This window comes from Drosophila obscura, unplaced genomic scaffold, assembly GCF_018151105.1.
Source record: "Drosophila obscura isolate BZ-5 IFL unplaced genomic scaffold, ASM1815110v1 contig_96, whole genome shotgun sequence".
NCBI lineage: Eukaryota > Metazoa > Arthropoda > Insecta > Diptera > Drosophilidae > Drosophila > Drosophila obscura.
Window position 1 is genome coordinate 1214985 of NW_024542890.1, and position 23580 is coordinate 1238564.

At 47.9% G+C, this 23580-nt stretch overlaps 2 protein-coding genes across 3 annotated transcripts in view; both read left to right on the forward strand.

The window, feature by feature from the left end:
• Positions 1 to 23580, forward strand: part of LOC111070392 (integrin alpha-PS1) — a 49942-nt gene that overhangs the window by 4760 nt on the left and 21602 nt on the right. The gene's annotated exons all lie outside the window — the stretch shown is intronic.
• Positions 20932 to 21601, forward strand: LOC111070393. The gene has a single exon (XM_022360895.2). The coding sequence runs from the start codon at positions 21063 to 21065 to the stop codon at positions 21531 to 21533; it is 471 nt and encodes a 156-aa protein (XP_022216587.2). The 5' UTR covers positions 20932 to 21062; the 3' UTR covers positions 21534 to 21601.

The window sequence follows — 23580 nt, forward strand, 5'->3', positions numbered from 1 at the left end:
ACACACTGCTCCAGTGCAAGTGCGCACATTGCAGATGTGCTTTATCTTTATTATGTTTATGTTTATATCTACTGGAAATCAGAGGATCATTTATCCTTTAGCTTGCCAATAAAAACAAATCTGATTGATCGATCAAATTAAAGTTTGGCGAAGCTTTCGCTCGGCTGTCAGCTGGCACAGCTTTCGGCTAGAGTGTGATTAGATTGAATGGCGGAATCAGAGAATGGAGAGCTACAGCTACGTTCCTTTCCATTCGTTCCATTCCAGTTGAATCTGGAAGCATGGAATTTTAGTGAATTATCGAAACTCCATCCTGGAGGGCTCAGAGCTTCCTTCTTTCCTTTTCTGCTGGACTCAGAGGACTCATCAGAATAGCAGAAAGCTGATAATTATCAGAGTCCGCTCTTCAGCGTACCCCGCGTGAATGACGCACTCGGAAAGAGCGATAAATAGGCAACACCTTGAATTGTGATCTCATTTCGCAGCCGTGTCGCATCCACTTGTTGTGTGTTAACATGCTCGCATTTCTGTTGGTATTTGTTTTGTAAATGAGATGCGGCCAACCAAATGTAAATGCAAATGCAAATGGAAATGCCACTCAGGTGCAACCCGAGATAAGCGAAATTGCTTCGCCCTTCCCTTCCCTTCCCTTCCCTACCCAGCAGTGCAGTGGGAGTAATTATAATTAAAGTTATCGCTGCTCAGCTGCTCAGTATGCGCGCGACGTGCAGCCCTCGATCCTCCAGTGAGAATCGTCGGCTGGTAATGGTAATGGTAATGGAAATGCTTATACCATACAAGGCTGCTGCCCCAGCCATCGGCGACCAGTCAGCGGCGATCGCTGAGGCTGTTCCGGCGATTCCTTCCAATCACGGGAAGTCATATCGAAGCCCGACTTTGGGCATACCTTTTAGCTCTACTCAAGATCATACTGATGGGAACATTTTGATGCTAAGGGAATTTTCTTTATACTGCAAAATACTGCGACTGTCGAGTGCACAGAATGTGGCACATCGCCCATACATAAAGGCGATATCTGTACGTTCATTATCTGATAAAAAAAAAGTATCTCTTTATCTGATAAGACGACAGAGCTGTGGGGATGGGGCATCGATTCAGTTTGTATCTACGTATCTACGTAAATATGTGTCCATTATCTTGGCCTGCTGATTCCTAGGCATACTGTGGATCTCTTGGATCCGCTGCCTGCTTTGCCGATTTGCCCCCTCCAACATGTGTGCCCGGTTGGATTGGGTTGGGTTGGGTTCGCTCTGCTCTGCTCTGCCAAAATCCCGCACCGAGATACACCAACAAAATAAAGAGAGAGACAGAGAACTGAATACAAAAAACGTTTCGCCGAAATGAGGTCAACAGACGCCAAACAGTCGGCTGGCAGGGGCAGTGGCAGGGGCAGTGGCAGGGGCAGGGGCTGGGGCGCTTGGGTGGTGTTTGGTGTGGGGTCTTCTAGGCATAGACATAGACATAGGCTGGTCGACAGTTTATGGTTATTATTGTTGCTGTTTCACATTCCCATTTGGGGCATCGTGGATGTTCGCACATCGGCCATACGTACATATATATATCTATGCGTGCGTGTGCTCATGTGCGTATCCGTCGGGCGTCCAAATAGTTGGCCCAGGCCGAAAGATACACCCCAACACAACACAGCACAACCCAACCCAACCCAACAGTCCATTCCATTCCACATGAACAGAGCTCCTCCCCTGCCAGCCCCATCCTCCTGGCCCAAGGAAAATCCCTCTGACATAAACAAATGAAACGCCAAAAACGCGAAATGCAAAGAGCGCCAAGAACTAGCAAGACGGAAGAAGAAATGGCCAAAAACACTTGCTGAAGAGATTTACAATACGCGCCACAGTCGCGTTCAACGGCATAGGAGGAGTCGGCATTCCTTTGATTCACAGCACAAATCACCCATAAACGAAAGGCCACAGCACACATCAATGAATGGCATTATGGCAGGGCAGGGCGTCTAAGATATGTATTAGAACTGCTGCAAAGTTGGAGCTACATATACTGCAGTTATCATATGCAGATCATGGATAACTCATGGCACTACTCTCGTGACCGCCACTGTAGGGAGGGGGATACTTGTGTGTATATGTATCGATGGATACAGAATTGATGCCTGGTTGCACGACGATGTTCCAGGGATATTAAGTGCTTAACTTTGGGGTGACTGAGGAGCAGCGCAGAGCAGCGAGAGACGGAAGGGTGGGGTGGGGTGCTGTGACTTTAGAGGTTCCACTTCATGAGAAAAGTTCACTTGTTCCGTCGGCAAAGGAAACTACAACCAGCAAAGGAGAACAGAACGCAGATTTAGCTAATCGAAAGCACAGTGGCAACAGCCTATAAAGGCTGCTCAGAGTTCCCCCTTTATAACTTTGTAGCTTTAATTCTACAGGAATCCCCAATGGAAATGTGTGTCTTATTTTGGTTTAGATCTGGGAGGTAAACTAAAAACTTATGTATGCTAATGCTTGGAAATAATTGTATCTGCATGGAGTATTATGTTGAGAAGACTATGAGGTAAGCCAGTCAGTCAGCAGGCTATGCCTGGAGTGCCATCGGTCTCCGGAACATGTCCTGTGCATGATTACTGCATCCACAGAGGGGGAGAACCCTCCATAGATCAGCACATGGTCATGCGCGTACTCGTTCTATTACTATTTTAAATATTATGTGCCATGTGAAGAGGCCTCAGAGCGTACGGGACAGGCATTGCATTTACGATTTCTTTGGCTGTGGCCGTCTTAGCGTCTGCCCACTGTAGCGTCGCCCCTTGCCGCACACAACTCAATGGAAAGTTGAGCGGGCCATAAACATGCGTGAAAATTCAATTGATTTTCCGGGGCGGTGCCGGGGGCGATGTGTCCAAAGCAAGGAGGGGGGCGAGGTGCAGCACGGTGCGGTGCGTATTTTTAGACCAAAAAAAATGAGCCGAAAGAGGGGAGGGGAGGGGAGCAGAATAAAATTGCCCATCTTTGTGTGGGAAACAACAAGCTTGCCGGATCGCGGATCGCATCGGATCGGATGGGTCTGGATTTGATCTGGCACCAGCCAGGCAGCCTTCCTGCACAGGCCTGGGCCTGGGCCTGGGCAGCAGCTGTTGGGTGTCGAGTGAGGCGGCGAGCAATGGCATCTAACAGATACTCGACTCGACTCGACTCGACTCGTTCCACAAATGTTGTGGGGGAACATTTGCAAATGCGAAACTGCGAAAACTTGCAACATAATTTCAGCCAACAACTAATGAGGCCCGAGGCCCCTGAAAGTGTTTCCACAACAGATCCAAGCACTCCGCTCGATGCTCCATGCCCCTCCATAGCTCCACGCAGGCTGTTATACTCGCAAGAGACCAGAGATCGTGGAGCGGACGGCGTGTGGGCGTCTTGATTTATTGCCAATTGGTAGGCAGAGCAGCAGAGGCAGCAGTGGAAAAGAGTTTTGAGTTTTGAGGAGGCTCGAGTGGAGAGCTAAGCGGAGATGTGTGCCCCACTCGAAATCCGAAAGCCGAATCAAAATCAAAATCCATTGTCGCGTGGGTTAGCTCCGAAGCATCGCCAGCAAGCAAGCAAAAAATATCACGAAGATCATTCTGCGCTCTGCGCATAGAAATCAAAGTGCCCACGCCTGGGGTGCACGGGGCCCGGCACGTCCCTGCTTGGAGAATTGTCTCCATGGGCACACGATAAATCAATAATTCCCAAAATGCGGCAACTGTTCGGGCTGCTGCTGCTGCTGCCGCCACCGCTGATCACAGGCCGACAAATTGGCTTGGGGCAAACAAAATTGTTTCCCATAATGATGGAGGATGAGCGAAAGGATCAAGAAGATCACAAAGATCGGGAGAGGAATGAAAAGCGCACTGAAAAGGCGGCTACTGACACACAGGCACAGAGTTATGTACTCACGATCGTAATATTGGAGGATCAACAGAGAATTTAATATAAAATAAATTATAAATCAGCGATGCGATTGGAAGATTAGAATATACAGCGGATGGAAAGGAGGATCACCAGAGCAAAGATCAGTGTGATATCTTCCTTATGTGGGGGATTTATCCGACCTAATATCTGATCGCAAGGGGAACCCTTTACTGGATGATTGAAATTTAAGTATTATTGGTTAGTCCAATGGAGCATGGAAAAGCCGTTGCCGTTAGATCGCTCTTCCGATCTCTCTCCCGATCCCGATCCGATTCCGATTCCGATCCCTGACCCACACCGAATGGTAACCGCAGTCAGAAAGCTATCGCAGATCCCACAGATCCCATGTTGGCCAGATGTAACTCATCGCGTGGCGCATCTCACGCAGATTTTCTTCCCATGGCATTAACCCTGGCCACAGTCGCAGTCGCAGTCGGAGTCCCAGTCCGAGTCACATGGGTGAGATTTATGGAGCAAATACTGTGGCGTGGCTCCCTTCTGTACGTCTTTCCTCTGCCGCCAATGTGGTAGGTGCCTGAGGCTAGCCAAGAATTGTGCGAATGAAACTCGTTACCAAAACCAGAGAGAGAGAGAAAAGTTGAGAGAGAGAGAGAGAAAGAAGGCCAGACAAAGCCGCAGATGGATCGAACCATTGCCAATACCTGCCCCAGTCTCAGTCTCAGTCTCAGTCCCAGTCTCAGTCTCAGTCCCTGTTCAAGTTGAAGTAAACTGAAACTTTGTTGGGATATCCCCCCTCGCCAGCTCTTCTGCTCTCCAACTCCATCTGGCTTGCCTGGCATCGGCATCGGCATCTACCTCAATCCGGTCCAAAGTTGGGGCTGCTTCTTCCCGCTTCTTGCAGATCTCCCAGAGCTCCGATCGTGCTGCTCTCCGTTTGTTCGCTTTTTTCTAATGAAAATTGACGCCGTGCTGGTAATTTAAGTTGTTTTCGTTTGGTTTGGTTTGCTTTCGGTTCTTCTCATTTTTTTCCTTCTTTCTTTCTTCTCTTTGGGTTTCTTCTACGCTGTTGTTGTTTCTGGCTTCGCTTTTGGGGCTTTGTGGGGCTCTGTTTGCGTTGCGTGCTGTGCGATCGCCTGAGATCGTTTCGGCTATTGGCTATTGGGTATTGGCTATTGGCTCTTGTTGTTTGATTTTTTTCTAACTTGTTTTTCGTTTGTTGCTCGGCTGTTAAAAATGTTGGTGCGTTTTTCTTATGGCTAACTGTTTTTGGACCATTTCACATTGAAGATCATCTCGGTCCTCTTCGTCTCAGAGTCTTTGCCTCTGTCTGTGGGCTGTGGGCTCTGGTCTCTGGGCTCTGGTCTCTGGGGAAATGTCTTCGTTAGCACTTCGTTAGCATTCGAAGGGATTGTGTTTACAGAACAGAAACGAACCGAACCGAACATTAATCAGTTATGGAACTCCACAAAGATGGTGCTGGCGATGGTGACCCCGACGACACCTTAAGAACCGATCAACACCTTCAATTCCCCCTGCCTGTCGTCTGTCTGTCTCTCTGTCACTCGTGTTTGATCAATGGAGATTTGGTAAGCTTTTCGGACTTCCATTTGAGTGTTCTCATCCGATTGATTGTTTGATCTTTTTCTTATCACATCCGATTTTCGATTGACTGTTCACGTCTTTAGCCATCTTTAATCTGTTGCGTACGTGAGTCAAAAAGCGAACCATGGAGGAGAGTGAGAGCATAAGCTGTTCGTCGTTTCTCTCTGCGGGTTCCAGTAGCTTTGCTTGTGCATCAAATCCCATTATTCTGTTCTCCATTCAAGGGCTACCCAGCTGACGAGATATTTCAAATTAAATGAAAGTAACTTTCCTTGGTTTTCCTTGGATCGTATTTTTCCCATCCGATTGCTCGGCTATTAAATGCTTTCGAGTTCGTCATTCCCAATAGGTTTCTGTTCCAATCGGAGTTTGAATACTGGACTGAGCTGAAAGAGAGATCTGGCACAGGCATCTATTGGAATATCTGCGCCAATAGCTCCCATTTCAGACCCATGGGGGAGACCAATAACCTTTTCCAAAAGTTCTCAAAGGTTCGTTCTCTCTTTTGTTTCAGCCTTTATACGCTGCCAGTTCATGTGCGATTCCTAGGCATTTTCCTTCAACATTTTCCACCTTCCACTTGCCAGATTTTCTTTTCTTGCTTAGATTTTTCCTAGATGCTTTTCCCTGTAGATATCTAGATGGATGTCTTCTATGTGTACGAGCTTCCTCTTGGAGAGTCGCCATCTCGCGGTGTTCTTCCTGCAGGGTTCCTTTCCTCTCTCCCTTCCCGCGCTGCTTTCTTCAGTCTTTGGTCAGTCACAAATTATGGACTTGGCGTATCCCGCCTTGATTGCGCCTTGCCTCTTGGCACTTTGAGGCGTTGGCTGCGCGCAATTTGGTTGCAACCTCCTCCCATGTCTGCCATGTCTCCCGCTCTCCCACCCCCCCCGCCAACAGCATCTGCCATCTTCATCTTCTTCTGCATCTCTGCGGCTGGCTGTTCACATGGAACTGTGAGATTTTCGTGGCTCGTTTATTTATTATGATTATTTATTTTGTTTCGTTTTACTTAGTTTGTGGCTGTCTGCTGCTGGCTGCTGCCTGCCTGCTGCCTGCCTGCCTGCCACAGATGTTGGCAGTCCATCAGGCTGCTACATAGATGTTTTGGGATCGGATCGGATGTGAACGGGTGGGTAGGGGGTAGGAGGTAGGGGCTAGGGTGAGGGGCAACCCAAACAGAGATAGACAGAGTGGGGCATAGGATTGATTAGATTTCTTCAGCTGAAGTTTTTTTTTCTTCGCTTTTTCGACTGCTTCTTCTTCGCGTCTGTTTGTCTGTTTGCCCGTCTGTCTGTCTGTCTGTCTGTGTCGCTGTGTGTGTGCCACGCCTGCTGTCGCCCACTTTTGGGACGTCTTTGCTTGCCCCCCCTACCCTGCCCTACGCTTACCCTTGCCCGCTCTCCCTCCTGTTTGCTCTCTCTCTCTCTCTCTCTCTCAGTGCAACTCTTTGCCTTGGCCGACCATGTGGCACCGTTTGGGCGACTGCCCAAATGCAAATCCTGTCGACAATCGACATGCCGCACCTACCCGCCCCAACGCACACACAGATACGCACACACACAGGCAGAGAGTCTGCAAGTGGGTGTCTTGTCCCCCGGCTTGTTGCACATGACGAATTTTGACTTGCCTCAGCTTCAAGCTCAACTTCAGCTGCAACTTCTACTGCCATTGCAACTGCCACACCAACTCGGCTGCAACTTCAGCTACAACTTCAACTTCAACTTCAGCTGCGTCTTTGGGTTTTTGAGTTCGACTGCGTGTGGGCGCCAAAATCGAAAACTGCGATGGCGACACAACTCTTGATAAGAACAAACTTGCCGCATAGCACACACACACATACCCACAGAGACACGGCGCGGTTGCATGGGCACACAGATACAAACCCATACATACATGCATACAGGCATAAATGTTGACAAGCTTGCAGTGCGCCACTTTTACCCAAAAAAACAACAGAAACAAAACCAACAACGGCAACAACGGCAACAACTGCAGGCAGAGAGAAAGATTACCTCCAGCTGGGGTATGGTCGAAGCTTGATATACCCTCGGAGACATTGGGGGACTTTGAGTTAGGATTGGATTGCACAACTGGAATATGCACCCGTGAGAGTGCTCAGACCAGTGAGAGCTCAGATTAGTGAGAGCTGAGACCAGTGAGAGCTCAGACCAGTGAGTGCGGAGTGCGGAGTAATGACACGGATTTGCTGCACAAGTTTCCCATAAGCAAAAGGACACATCAACCGAATGGCAAATGGGCTGCAAGGGATCCCCGAATGTCCCATCACAACCATCATTCATTTCGATGTATTAATCACCCCGTACTACTCTTCGAGTTGGCCCACTTAACGCAGGTATCTGTGTGGTGTCTCCTGTGCGTGGTGGCACCCTATGGAAAGAGTATTGCAACTGCAACTCGTTTTCCGTGTGGTTGTCGTCGCTGTCGCCGTGTTTTATGTACTTGAGCTCCAGTTTATGAGTTGTATTAGTCCATAGACCTGGCGATGGAGATGGCGATGGCAACTTTGGCCGCGGCTTATTTGCTTTCCAGGTAAAAGCCACTCCAACCACAGCCACAACTGCAGTGGCAGTGGCAGTGGCAGCGTCGTATCTGGCTCCGTTCTGTTCTCCTCTGTTCTGTTCTGTTGGTGCAGCCAGCACTCGCTCGCTTTTGTCATTGTCGTCTGGCTGCCGCCGCCTCTGTCTGGGCTCACATACGAGGTGCTGCAACGCCAGCTCCAGCTCCAGCTCCAACTCCCCACGGGTTAATTGATAAGGTTATTGTTTTTCCGTTTCTATTTCTCTATTTTTTCGTTCGAAGGGCGTATTTGGGGCCTACAAGCGCACAGTCTTAGGTATGTGTATGTGTGTGTGTGTGCGGCAGTCCAGGGGGGCGTCTCCATGGGGGCGTACACACGATAAAAGGTGCGATTAGGCCAGAGGCGGCGGCCCCTGGAGTGGTTCATTCAACTGAAGCCCACAGCCCCACAGTCGCTCCTCTCCACGAACGATAACGACGACGATAACTGAACGATAAATGCACTCGTCTATCGAAGGCAAATCGATTTGCAACTGTGCACAGTAAGCATACAGTATTGATGAAGATTCGTGTATCCCACAGTATCCAATATCCAACACAGAATAAACACATAATCTCGGCAATTTTCAGCCTCTCCAATTCCCAGACAATTCCCAGAGATATTCCACACGAGCTTCCACCTAACACGAAGGAGAATAGTCAAATTTCAGACCCCATCAAATTTATGGGCCGTTGACGCCAGACATCATCAAAAGCCAAAAAACCAAAAACAAAAACAAAAACAAAAAGCAGCTGGAAAATCGTTCTGTCGGAAAAGTTTCTTTCTCGTTTCTTTTTCTTAACGTTCTTTTTTTTTTTTTTCGTATTTCTCGGCTCATTTTCATTTATATATTTTTTTGGGTTTTTTTTTTGGGTTTTTTGTGGGCTGTAATTAAAAAGCAAATCACGTTTCTTTTTAATGATTTTGTCGGGGGCTTTTCATTTTGGGGCGTGGGCAGCGCTGCTTTCGTTTCGTTTCGTTTCGTGCTAGTCAGTGAAAGTCACCAAACGGCCCACTCCTCTTTCCCACATTCCCCCTCTCCCCCCACCCACCCCATTCGATCACATTTTCCATTTTCACCGTTTTTGGGCGCATTTCCGCTCTCCATGAAAAATGGCTCCTCGGACTCGGCAATTAATTCTCGAGTGCGTAAATCGCACGCAAACGCATCGAAGCATGCCACATCGAATGGGAAATAGGAAATTATGTCACATACTTACCCCTTCCATCTGACGCTCCCCTCTGTGGGGTGTGGGCTGTGCGGGTGCTGTGCGGGTTCTGTGCGGTGTGGTCGACGCCCCTCAATTAATTGGTAACGCTTCGCTGAGCTGCCCAAGAAGCCACCGGGAAAATGTTGCAGCAGCAGCCAAAACGGTTTCGCCGCTGCTGCTGCTAAACGATTTCGTCAGCTGCGTTCCCATCGAAAAGGCGAAAACCCATCAAAAATTATGGCCCCCAATTTGCCTGTTTTGGCCAACGAACGAGACATTTTTCGGCTCTCCGTTCGTTCCCATGCGGATTGCCTTTTGGTTTTATTTTTTTTAGCAGCGAACAAAACGAACATAATCCACTTAGGGGCGATCCAATTTAGATCAACTCTCGCTCACTTGTGCTTTAATTTGGAATTCGAAATCGGGATGGGATGGGATGACGGGAGGGACAACTGTGCAACTGGGGAACTGGTTCTGGCTGAAGGAGGTGCTGCTGCTGCTGCTGCTTGTGCTGGGAACTGAAGCTGGTTATTGGAAGATATCCAGATGGACTCAAGAGCCAAGGTTTAAGAAGTGGTCAGGCCTGATCCTTGTAGCTAGTGGAACTATTGGGTTTTCCTGCAACAACCCAAGGAACTCAATTAAATTATTATTATTAAATTTAAATATATACATGATCTCTATGCACAGACAGTGGGAAGCGGCTGGACTGTACGATAGCGAGTAAGAGTCTCACTGAGAATGAGCTGGTCCTGCTCTGGGCTGGAACTAGTTCCATGCGAACCCTGAACTGCTTTAAGCGCTTTTCAAGGGAAGCTGCTGGTCCAGCTGGGAGTCGGAACTGGTTCCACTTTGACTTGCCATTCACTTCGCGGCGTCTGATTCATCCATTCAGTAATTAAGGCGCTGGCCGCGGGTGGGCGTGCCACTTGGCACGACCCAATCACATGATGGAATCCACAAAAAAAAAAAAACATCCACCACCGCCCACACATACCTCGGGCACCCGCTGCACCCGCCGGGGGAGCAATTAAAATTTTCCATGAATTTTCGCTCAATTTTCGCGACAAGTAATTTTGCATTACGCATTCCCCTGGCGGTGCTGTACAGTCAAAATGTTATTAAATTTGCTATTTTCTGCAGAACTTGTTTGGGCCACGAGCAGGGGCAGCGGCAGCTGCAGAGTGGGGCGGGCGGGTTTGGCTTGGCTTATGCAAGTTCTGCTGCTGCTGCTGCTGCCCACGCGCTCTCTCGGATATCTCTGGCTGTCCCACTGTCCCGCTGTCCGGCGTTGCAGCTGCCGCCTGCCAGGGCTGAGGCTTGTTGAGTGATCTCTGTGCTGCAGCCCTGGCCAGCGCGGTGCAATCGCCACCTAATTGCCAACGTGGCAGTTGCAATTGCCACTGCCACTGCCACTGCGGTTGCTTCCGTTTCATTGTCATTTTCAACGCTTCGTTGACGGTGACGGGACGGGGACGTTGATTGCCCCAGCCGCAGGCGCAGCTCGGCAGAAGGTTCCCCACTGAAGCAGAGAACCCAAAGCGATCCGTGCCCCATCCTGGTCATTTGCATGCCATGAGGCCAGCAATAAGAGTAATTTGCTTAGTCCCAGACCCAGACCCAGACCAAGACCCTGCCACGCCACAGAATAAATTCCAATCAAATTGCTGCTGCCTCGCATCGCATCGCATCGCATCGTGTGGATTGGAGTGGAGTGGCCCTGGCTGGGGCATTGCCTGCTCGGAGAACACTCGACTGGGGCAATTGTCTGTCATTTACCCAGCACCTGTTGCATTGATTGAGAACTTGTTGCTGCCGTACCACAACAGCAGCAGCAACAGCAACAGCAACAGCAGCAGCAGCAGCTCAGAAAGAGCAACTGCAGCATTGTATGCACGGGTGCGGCCCATCAGCTGTCAGCAATTTGTTGTGATCAATTTATTAAAAATCGCAGATGCCGCAGGGGGGTTCGCCCCGAGTTGAAGGACACCAGCCTCATCCGCATCCAGAACCTCTGCCAAGGCCCTGGTCCCCGCAGATAATCACAGTGATCAGTGGAACCTCAGCCTCGCTCCGTCTCTCTCTATCTCTCCATGTCTCCATCTCTGAGTTCGACTCCATCTCGCATCTCATCTGCATAAATGCCCAGCTCCGAGACCGGCTCGGGGCACGACTTATTCTGGTCACCGTCGCCGGCGAGAGCTGCCACCCAGCCTGTTCCCGGAATTCGCAGCAATTGTTGCACCTTGCCCCGGCATCTGTTATTGTTGTTGCCAAACGACAAGAAAAAGAGACAGAGAGAGAGAGGAGCTGCGCCCAAACAACATTTATGAGTACGATTAGTTTTGTCTGGGAACTTGTCTTCTCCCTCGGACAAGATCACCCCAGAATGTGGCTGGGTCACAGCTCAAACTCTGATGTCTGATGGAAGATCACTTTTCAAATCACAGTTTTGCTTGCTTTAATTAAATTCTTCGGAGATCAGATACGATCAGAGATTAAATCACAATGATCACTGATCACTGATCGCTGTTATTGATCGCAGTTCCTTGGTAGGGTTTCCGTTTCCCCATTGTTGACTTTCCCCAAGCATCACCATTCTCGGATGACTCTGTCACTTCTCAGTCTCCACTGAATCACTGCTCCACTCTTCGCGATTTCCAATTAGCTCTGGGCATTCACATTCCTCATATCATATTGGCAATGTCCCCCCCCCCATCCCAGCCTTGCAGCTGCCTAGCATCTTCCCTCTTGCGGCTCTTTTCCATTTCACAGCCAGCTAATCACTTGCTGCAGTGCACACAAGTCGCAGTCGCAGTCGCAGTCACAGTCACTGGCTGTGGAATGCCAATCGCTTGACTGTCATAATTGGAAGCTGCAGAAATTAGCACCGGGCAGCCAAATCGTCCGGAATCTGCCATGGAGGAGTGCAGTCTGCCAGTGTCAGTCTGCTCATGGCCAATGCGGATGCGAGTGCCTCCAATGAATACCCCCACATTCATGACCAGTGGCAGTGGCAGCTCCAGTTGCCAGCTGCACATATGCAAAGGGCAGTCCACAATTGATGCAACATCAGCAACAGCAGCAACAGCAGCAGCAACAGCAGATCGCGGAGCAGAGAGATCACAGATCACAGATCACGATGTGGTGTCCGCTCACGCTAATGAATGCTGATGATGATGAAGTGCATGCCTGCTGAGCGGACAGGACAGACTTGTTCGACTGTCCGGTTGATGTTTTTGCGTGCCGCAATTTCAATTTGTTTGGCCACTTGAAAACTTTACTCCACTCCACTCCACTCCACTGTACTCCTATTGCTGCTGCTTCTGCTGCTGCTGTCTGTCTGTCTGTCTGTCTGCCTCTTTCACTTTTTGAGCTGTTTCGCGATCTCTGGGGCGACTTGCGCAAGCATTTTACTTATTGGATGGGATGCCGACCACTTGGACGGGCCCGTCCCGTCCCGTCCACCTCCCCAGCTCCCACCATGCGGTCCGCCAGAGCTCTTGCACTTGAACTAAAATGCCTCAAACTTGCTGCTGCTGCTGGTGATGCTGCTGCTGTTTCTGCTGCTGTCGTTGACAACAACACACAAATGGAAAGTACAAATAGAAACCGAGCACCGCCATATCTTCTTCTTCTTGTCATCATACCCTTTGCAGAGGGTATTATAATGCGAATCTGAAGCTTGCAGGGCGCAGCTATAGCTACTTGTGGGTTTTATTACAAATCTCGGATACATTTAATTTCGGGGCGATAAATAAAACATGACCATTGTCCCATGAGGTAAAAGGGTTTCCCTTTGGGACCATTTAAATGAATGCCAATCGATCGCATAATTATTTCTAACATATATCCAACTGGAATAGCTGCTGGTTAATTCATTTTTTTGGCTTATGGATTTCCTATGGCTGGCATTGGAACCAACAGAGGAGGCTATTTTTGAGCTCGGATAACTTTTTGGTGTAACTTTTCAATGGAATTTAATTGCATTCTTTCATATATCTTTTCGATCCACTAAAGTTTCCTTGAAATCCATCAGCTGTTGCATATATGTATAAGGAGTCCATCTTGGGACCAACTCCTTTGCTTTCCAAGCAGATAAACGAAACTGCCTTGCACCATCCTGCCAGATTCGATTAGAGTGAATCGCTCTGCATAAGAGGAAGAGTATCTAATGCTTCGATTGCTTCTCCATTTGGCTTTCATTGCTCTAACGGTAGCTGGTTGCCGCGGGCAGAGTTTCGTCCGCCGCTTGGCTGCGTCTCGATGGTTTAGCCTTGAGCGGCGGCATCTGCTCTCTGGAAAAAGCCTCTGCTGATGGGCGACAGAGGGGAGATTCGATTGAGGGACAAAGTCTGTAAACGGAAATGCATCGCCAGGCAACCGTTTGTCACCTCTCTCTCTCTCTCTCTCTCTCTCAACTGGCTCTCTCTGGCAGCTCCACTCTGCCCGCACTCCGATCTATGTACTTGGTGTGCTCATTCCACTGATTCATTGTTTATCACTGATAACTGATAACTGCATCTTGGCCATGTTTATCTTGTTGGCCGGTTTATCAGACCGCCTTGTCAGTTGTCTACCTTGTCAACCCCGCTTCCTTCTGCAAACTCCTTGCTTCACCTCTCTCTCTCTGCACAATGTCGCTCCATCAATCTGCTTATCTGTAATGCATACACACACACACACACACCATAGTATACATACATATATGTACGCATGTACATATGTATGTACATGCATTTGGATCCCCATTTGCCTTCTGATAAATCCCAACACTTTCCCTCACACTCCACTTCCACTTGCAGTTCCAGTTTTAGCTCCATTTGGGCTTCTTCTCCGGAACTCCTTTCCCTCTTCGCTCCCTCTCCTCTCCGCGCCTCATCTGTTCTGTTTAGTTCTCTCTTCTCGGCTTGTGCTCTGCGATGCTGAATCGGCGACAACTGTTTGGGTGTTGCTTGCGCCTTCTTCTTTGCTCGCTCCTTCCGCCGCTGCTCATCACATTCCTCTCATATTTTGTGGCCCGCAGGCAACCAAAAACGAGAGAGAGACGCGCGCATGCGTTACTCGAAGCGTTTGATACCCTTGCAGATCTACATACAATACATGCAGCTGTGTATATGTACATATGTATGTATGTATGTTAGAGTATTTCGAAGAGTGTCTGTGTAGAGGTTAATTCAGTATCCAAAATGTTTCCTCGTGCTGCGAGAAATTAATAACAGAATAAAAGAGCAACAACAAGACGCGTCCAAGGTCGGAGCCAACGCGAACAGAACAAGGAGAGCCAGAGCAGAGAGCAGCTCTCGCAGGAGCATGGGAGAGAGCCCGAGTAGATCGAGGATCCCTATCCAAAAAGGAAATGTCCACACATACATATGTACATACGTATTTACTTGTATGTAGATGAAGGGCGTGATAAGTTCCACAACTGAAGTTCCGTTCCCTTCCGTGGCTGTTGCTGTTCCCATTCACATTACCCGATTACCCGCCCCCTCCTAAACCCTAATGCCCAGCCAGCTGTGCGAAAATTGACCAACTGACCAAAATCGATTCCATCGCTTCTGTTTGATTTCGCTTTGTGTTTGTTTGCCGTCCAATCAATGGACGGGAAACTCCCAAAGGGGAACGAGTAGTACAGGGGGATGGGTGATGGAGGGTGGAGGTGAGACGGAAGCAACCGCTTGACAGCGTCAACATCCATTAGGCCATTAGGCACAGACCAATGGTCCAATTAGCCAACTGTGGAACTGCCAGAGCCACCAGCCACCACCCTAAACTCCAACTCCGAGTCCAACTCCGAGTCGATTCCCAGCCTCAAGCGCGGGGAAAACGCCCCCGCCGCAGTGCCTGTGCTGCAGAGCTGTCATCACTTTCGCTGTCGCCTGGAGGAAAATCTCGCCAATTACTGGAGGACAGGCGGAGGATGGCGTCGGCTGGGATGGTATGGAAGGGGAGGGGGCCAGTGGGGGAGCAGGCCTTAGATGGTCAGCTTTAATTAGCAGCCAGCGACAAACGAATCGAATCGAATCGGATCGGATCGGTACGATCGCTTGCGCAGTTATTTCATCAATGACATTTAAGGCTTCATTAAAAGTCCTGCAAACGGGCGTGACCTTATTTGGCAGGCAGTGATCGATCACAAGGGGCCGGCCGGGGGGGGAGGAGCAAGAGGAAGAGGAGCACAGGCTTGTCACAGGAACGGAAGAGAAAGAAACATAAATGGAGGATCTCTAAGGCCGCCGCATAAATTTCATTTGATTGGACTGCGATTGCGATTGCGAGTGCCTCGGACCTTGTCGCGCCACTAACGAGCGTAGGGATGGCATCGTGACACGGAGCTTGGTTTCACAGGAAAGGAGGAACGAGCTATGATGAGCCATGATGAGCCAAATGAGTATCATTCGCGCTGCTCGTGTCGTGATGAGTGGCGTCCACTCATGTTCTGGTATCTTATCCGGGAGATGTTTTCATAGTCGTGAGTCATTGCGGTAAACATACGATTGCTCACGATTCATTAGAAACGAGAGCTTATGCGTAAACATTCAGGGGAATTTTATGCCAAAAGGTGCCACTATCGGAAATGAGTGAGAAAATACTAGATAAAGATGAGCCACAATCCACGTCTCAGACGTCAGAAGTTTCTCACTGCTCTCGTTTATCCTCTCTCTCTCTCTGTCTCTCTCCCACCATACGGCAGAGACAAATTCAGCTAAGCATCTTCATTCCTTGGACTCCTGGGCTGCCTGGCTGCCTGGCTACCTGGCCACCACTCTGCGATTCTCTCGCTCTCTGCGATTTCCAGTCCACAGTCCACCACCACCATTAAAAATGCAAGTTGCTTGGCCAGTTGGCTCCGCTGGGCTCCTTTGCCACGTTTCGTTAGCCCGTTTCGCTTTTACTTAACATTTTAAGCCTTTGCGCCGCTAATTGGCTGAAAATACCAAAAATGGCAATGCATGACGATTCCGCTGGCCACCGAAGATCGCCAATGGGGAGGGAATTGGCAAAGGAAAGGAAAGGTATAGGTATGGCAATAGGAATGGACTTGGACCTGTACCATCCAGGCTGCAGCTGCACACGATAGTTAATGATTTATATGAACCCAAAGAGATCGGGATCACGGGATAGAAAAATGCTATGGAAGGTTCGATCAACTATCCATATTCGCAGGAATCCATAGAAATATCCATTAAAAGTACGCAAACAAATAATGTTATCATCCATCCCACTGTGGTTTCTACAGCCGCCCCCACCTGTGGGGAATAGGGGAATTCCCAGACTTGAAGATTGAGCGATCATAAATCACTGGCCCATAAATCCCACGTCAGTCGATGTATCGATAAAGGCTAGATGCCATCCCCCAGCGGCCGCTTACTGGCCAGTCGCGTGTCAAAAGGGTTTTGTGCGCTCCTAATTGACAGGCCCCAAGAACGTTCTCAGGTCCAGCTCCAGTTCCAGCCCGGATCCCAGGGCGGGGGCGTCAATGGCACACAATACATAAATAAATAATATTTATTCGCTGTTATCGATTGCGTGGTCAGCAGCAGCTCCCCATGGTAGCCAGTCCCGGTGCCGTGGAGTGGCGTGGGTGCAAAGCTCAAAGCTCAGAGCCATTTTCCATATATCCTCCAATCCAATCCTCCAATGGCACCAGGCAGCCAGCAAGAGGGCGGAGGGAGCAAGGGGAAAAGGTAGTGCACCAATCGCGAGGCGTGCATCAGCGGCATGCAACTTCGATCAGCGATCCTCGATCAGTGCTGCCGCTGCCAATTCGATGGTTTAAGGCTGATGGAAGATGGAGTTGTTGTCTCTCCTATTCTTCATTCTTTCCCTGCTCTCATTTTTCTCCTTTCTCTTTTTTATTCTCTCTTATTGCCTTTCTTGTTCTCTGATTATGTATTCCACCATTTCGCTTACGTTTTAATTCCCTTCTCTTATCCAGTTCTCCTTGGTTTTTATCCACTTTAACTTCGCACTTTTCAAGGAACTCCGAGCTTCCGGCTTAAAAGTTATCCATTCTCTTTTCTCTTTCTATTCGCTGTCTGTTGTGATCTCTCACTCTTTACTTTAACCTCCGCCCATCCATCTTTCCTTTCCTTCCATTTATCCAGAGCTTTTACATTATCCGTAGTCCGAATAGCCAAAACTCCAGCTAGAAAACAGCTTATTGCGCATCACTGGCAGTAGTCTGCTTGCTTTCTTCTTGAACGTCCCCGTCCCGTTGTTGTTGTTGTTGTTGCTGTTGTTGTTGTCAATAAAAAAGCGACGGCAAACAATTTAAATTTGAATTTAAATTAGCTTCTGCTGCGTCTCTCTGCAACAACAGCCAGCACTTTGGCCAAAGCCATTGCCGATGCCCTCAAACGATATCCAAGGTACAATCACGAGATGCTGCCGCTGCCGCTGCTGCTGCTGCAGCTTCCTCTTCCTTCTTCGCGATTCTTTGCATTTGCATTTTCATTTCCCTGCCGCCTGCCTGCCGGCCTGCCTGCCCTGACCGTGTTCGATTCGAGTTGAATGGCAGCCAACTGTTCTTTGTTTACCCTGTACTAATGGGGCACAAGGCTCAACTGATTTTCAGTAGAAGAATGTATCTGAACCTGATCCTCACCCTGTCACGCACCATACCCTGCTTAGTAGGGTATTTTATAGCCGAACCTACACTTGAAGAGCAGATTTAATTTGTAAATCGTAAAATTAAATATCCAAGTGGAAAAATTTGCATCCCAGAGGGTTGATAAAAACACATGTACATATATTTCTTTAAAATTCTTATCAAAATTATTACAGTCATACGAGTATTTTGAGAGTGCTCTTTGCATACTCCTCCTCGTTCATTTATTTTAAAGAAGGTCGCATCTGAGTAGCGGGTATCGCATAGTCGGAATATCGATTGTGGCGTTTTCTTCCTTGTTGTGTTTTATTTTTATTTTTTTGTTTTTTCATCTCTGCTTTTTGTGATGAATGCAGATGCTTTGTCAGCCCCGCGCTGGCTTCCTCTTTGTCTCTGTCTGTCCCCGTCAGTCGATGCATCTGTTTTCACTATCAAAATAATATAATTATTGAGTTTTTGAATGTTTTTTTTCTCTCTTTGCAGGTACGTACATATGTGTGTTTAACCCATTAGCTGCAGCTGTGATTAATTAAGGCACAACAATTGAGATTTCGTGGAGATTTCTGTTGCCTTTGAGAACAATACTCACTTGTGTGTGTGTGTGTGTGTGCGGGTACGTTTTGATAGAGAATACCATAAGGGGACCGCACTGACAGCTCGCATTTAAATGTCAATCAACGGACATGGACATGTGGGACACGTGGACATGCGGACATGGCCCGCCGTGACGAGCCGCCGGCTTTGTGGGGGAGGAGTACATACAGGCTTGGTGGTGGTGGATTCATTACCTGAGTACTCGTACGTGTATTAAGTCAGCTTCAAAAGCAATTTTGACAAATAAATTCATCAACACTTCCGCTGACAACCGGCAGACTTCTGCCTGAGGAGCTGCAAAAATGTCCACAGCAGCCACTGAATTGCACTCCTGAATCTTTGCATACTCTTTCGATTCGTAAGCCATTGGGAAATCTTTCGTATTTATGTATCTACTTTTGAGCTGGTGGCTCTGCCTAAAAGTCTTTCGATTTGTAAAAACCTGAAGACACATTTGGTTAGGTTTTAAAACAAACACTTGACTATTTGCCAATGTGTGTGCACATTGTTTAGCTTTCTTAGAATTGATTCCCCACAACATCGTACTTACTACTCATGGCTTAGTGCAAGCATTTTGTGCGAAGATCACCAAATCAGCATACCTTCTCCGTGGAAGGGTATACTCGTAGAAACAAGCAAACAACAAACGCATTTGAAATTCAAATTTGAGCACTTTTAACGAGCATTCGCCTGGACAGGACAGGACAGGACAGGAGTTCGAGTTCGAGTTGCAGTTTTAGTCATACGAGTATTTGTACTCGTATGTTTGACTGCAGTCTGAGTCGGTGGGGGGAGTGGGGAGTGGGGAGCAGGGAGTCAGAGTCAGAGTGGAGTGGACAGCAGCCACTGCGCATTGTTTGGCCAGTTGTTGGGCTGCCATGTAGACGCTCATCAGGTTGACAGCTCGGGCAAAAGCGATAAATTTTCAGTGCACCCACTGAAAATTCGCTGGAAATTTTATGTGGCTATTGTGACCCAAGAATTCAGCGAGTTAATTGAGCATTCCGACAGATCAGATTCCGTGCCTGCGCGCCCTTTTTTTTACAGTTTCCAACCATCAGGGTGTGCGCTTTCTCTCTCGCTCTCTCGCTCTCACGCTCTTTTTGTCGCTGCCTCTGCTCCAATTTCGCAGAGCCAACATAATTATTGGAGAATATTTTGCACAGCCGTCGCCAAAACGTGACAGAGTGCATAGAGAGGGCAGAGCAGGAAAGAGTGGGTGCAGAGCAGAGGGGAGCGGACCAGATCGATGGCAGGACTGCAGGCACGGGCAGGCACGGGCAGGCAGGCAAAATAACGGATAAAACTTTGTAGCGGAATGCAGGACTGTGTGGGCGTCCCGAAGATAACCATGCCCACAGTGGGCCACACAACTCTGTGGACTTTCCCCCAGCTACAGCTGCACTCAGAATAATGAAAATGCATGGAGCTGATTCAATTATTGCAAACCATAGAATCTTGTTGTACGAAATGGCACTAGACGCCGCTACGTTCAGACCCCTCCCACTTTTCTTTTGAAATTGATAGGGAATGGCAGTGCGTGCACATGCTAAATGGTGCCACTGTAGCTGTGTACTGACTCGTTGCATACAATTCAGTTCACGCGTTCTCAGTGTAAACTTTTGGAAGTACAGCTGGCCCTCGCTTAACACGAACCCTTTTAGTACGAAATCGGTCTTACACGGCTATAACGTAACCCCTTCTTTTGTACCGAATCCATATATCCGCTTGACATGAGGTTAAGCGAGGGCCGACTGTAAACTGTTAACCAAATCGAATCAAATTCAAAATTCCAGGCCCCCCAACCCCCGGATGCGATTTCCCATGCCGATCAAACAACAAACAGCACTCACTGTACGACAAGTAATAGGGCCGCAATATTTATGAACAGACTCTTGGGCATTCCATCCGTAAAATGAGGCGATACGGATTAGAGTTCAATAACAACCGCCATAACAATTATGATTACTCCGAATATACATACATATTCCGAGTGGGCGCGCGCATTCGTTTCACTTATATACATACATACATATGTATGTATGCGACGCTGTACTGGGGGGGGTGGGGGCCATGTAGGGCTGCAGACCCAACCTACTGATAGTGGCTATCAGGGCTACTTACAGTGGAAGGGTATTGGGGATGGGGCTGTGGCTGCGGCTGCGGCTGGGGCAGCCACAAGCACATGGCCCCCAAAATGCTTGACCCAATTCCAATGTCTATCGAGCAGTAGCAAGGGGGCAGGGCAGGGCAGGAAGTGTAGCATGTGGCTGGCCCTGATGCGTACGAGTATCAGCTTCCATATCTATTTGGCAGATGTTTGAACAGCTGTCATCTATCACTCTCCGTGTCCCTCTCGCATTGATACGATACCATTTGTTTTTTGTTTTTTTTTTTTTAGTAATTTCCGATAAGAATTCCAAATCGTAGGCAGCCAAAGGAACTCCGTCAATCAAATTTAGCGTCGATAGATCCTCTTTTTCTCGAGCTAGCACGCACAGGCACATGCAGCGCAGGTGCAGGCGCACGCGCAGGGCAGTTGAGCGGCGATGGAAAGCGCAGAGTTGGCCGGAACAGAAGACGAAGCGGAAACAGCTCAAACTCGGGCTGGGGATGAGGATGAGGATGACGATGTGGAGCGATCACGCGATTCAGTGCAGTTCGGGCGTCGACGCCGCAACTACTGGCTCAGCCTGTACGGCTTTGACTCCGCCGATGCCGTCCGCATCCTGTACATCTTCATGCGCTTCTGCCATCTGACCGCCATCCATCAGCTGCCGCACGGCATCGAGCTGAGGTTCGGCTCGTCGGAGCACCTCCAGAGGGGCCGTCTGCTCGCCCAACGGCTCGTCGTGAGCCAATTCCAGCTGCGGTGGCGAATGGGTCGCATGCCACGCCCAGAGGAGCAGCAGGCTGCTGAGGAGGCGGAAGGGAGCATGGAAACGGCCAGTCTGAGCATACTGGGAAGGTTGCGTCGGGCCTTTGTCAACTACTTTAATGGTACGAGTATGTCACGGTAGTCGATGGTCTGGTGTGGTGGTGCTTAATAAAGTTCAGTGATATTCAGCAAAATTTAATTCCATTAAAAAGCTATACATACATACATATATGTATTTACATATTTATGTAACTAGAGCTTTATATATTTCATTACGTATTATTACTGAACAATCTGTCTACAGTCCTTTCGAGCGATCAGTCTTCAATGGCAGCTCTTCAATGGTTCTTGCTGTACCCTCGAAGTAATCTTTTCTTTCGTATTTTGTTTGCTGTTTGGTTTTTGCTTCAGCTCCTATGGCCCAAGATCCGTAACAAAATCTTAAACATTTATCCAGACTCTCCTCCACCGCCCCCCCATCCGCATGCATGCGACCACTCACTCACCCACATGAGCCGCAAATTAAATTGAAAATTTTCCCAAACAAATAAAATTTATTCATGGATAGAATTTTCATTTTTGACGAGTTCCTCAATTGAAAGCCATTAACATAATGGCCCAAAACAGAAAACTCTGTCGCTGTCGCTGACGCTGCGAGTGTGCTGGTCTGGCTAAAGGGGTGGACTGCGGAGTGCGGGGTGTGGATGGTGGTGGAAGGGGTGGGGTGGCTTGCAAAGCGAATTTACTTGTCAGTGTCGGGTCGCGTGTAATTTATGCAAATTTTATGCGCACACCACAGAAAAGCAAAACACCAAAATAGTACGAAAAAAAGCGAATAAAACAGACAAAGTGAAACAAGAGACAAAGAGAGCAGCAACAACAGCGACGGACGCACAAAACGCAGACGCACGCAGAATTGCTATACCCTTGCAAAGGGAGTATGCACCACAATGATGATTTTGAGCGGAGGGAAAGCCAATCCAAAGGTACAGAATCCGCCAGTCCATATCGATTATCGATTAGGAGTTATTTTGTTTCCTAATATTTCAGTTTTAAATTCATTTATTTGATATTTTCATCGGTTAAATGTTATCGGGGTTAAGTCGGATGCCACTGGAATGATGGATCGGATCTGCAGGGTGCCTAAACCAGCGACGCCCAAGCTGGAGTTTCTTGCTTATTTTCGCTTTTGCTGTTTCTTTTTGTTTTAGCGGTTTATTTCCATGGTCGCGTGGGGCGCGGCGGGGCGTTGCGTTGCGTCGTTTCATTTAGTTTATGGTGACATAATTAAAATTTATATGACACTGACTTACAGCACCCGCATTCCCCCTGGAAGAGTGCCGACTGCTGGGGTGGGGCGGCATCTAAGAGAGGGTGGTGGGGGACAGGGAGAGAGAGCGAGAGAGGGAGAGAGAGTGCGATAATTAGATTACGAATGGATGGGAGGGGGTAAGGCATCGATAGCGATATCATCGATCATGCTTACGAATGCGACAATTATCGGTTATCTTATCGAACATTAGGTAATACCAAGTACACCCAGATATGTATAGCCTAGGCTGGGCCAAACAATTTTTTTTTCGAAATTTAAACGGGACCCCCTAGTTTTGTTACCTTGGATTTAATAGTAATTTTCATGTTGTTATTTTTTTTAATTTTTTAGAGGTTGCTACCGAATTTTACAAAAAATTTTAATTAAGAAAATTCAAACAAAATTATTTTGCTGAATGAGTTGGATAATTGGTGAAATCTTTTGCATAAGTATATTGATACCATTCATATCGTCATTAATCAGTTATTGGCAGTAGAAAACCTGCTCAAGTTTTTGCGAACAAGTTAACTAAATATATCAACCTCACCTGAACTTCTTGATTTTCACCAATCGTTAAATTTTTAACAGTAACTAAAAAAAAAATTAAAAATATCTTATTATCAATATGAAATAGTTTCTAAGTTTCAATATTATTTGAAAAAACCGACGAATTCAAATTTTTTTTTAATGTATGTGTATATAACCAAAAAAGTGTATTTTCTTTTCGTGGTAGCAACCCCCAAACTTTAAACTAAAAATTTGAAAAAAATTGTATAATTTTATTGAATAACAAAGAACAGAATTGGGGGGTGTCCCCTTGGAAAAACAAAAAACGAATTTTTTGGTCAAATTTTGTCCCAGCCTGGTATAGCCTCTT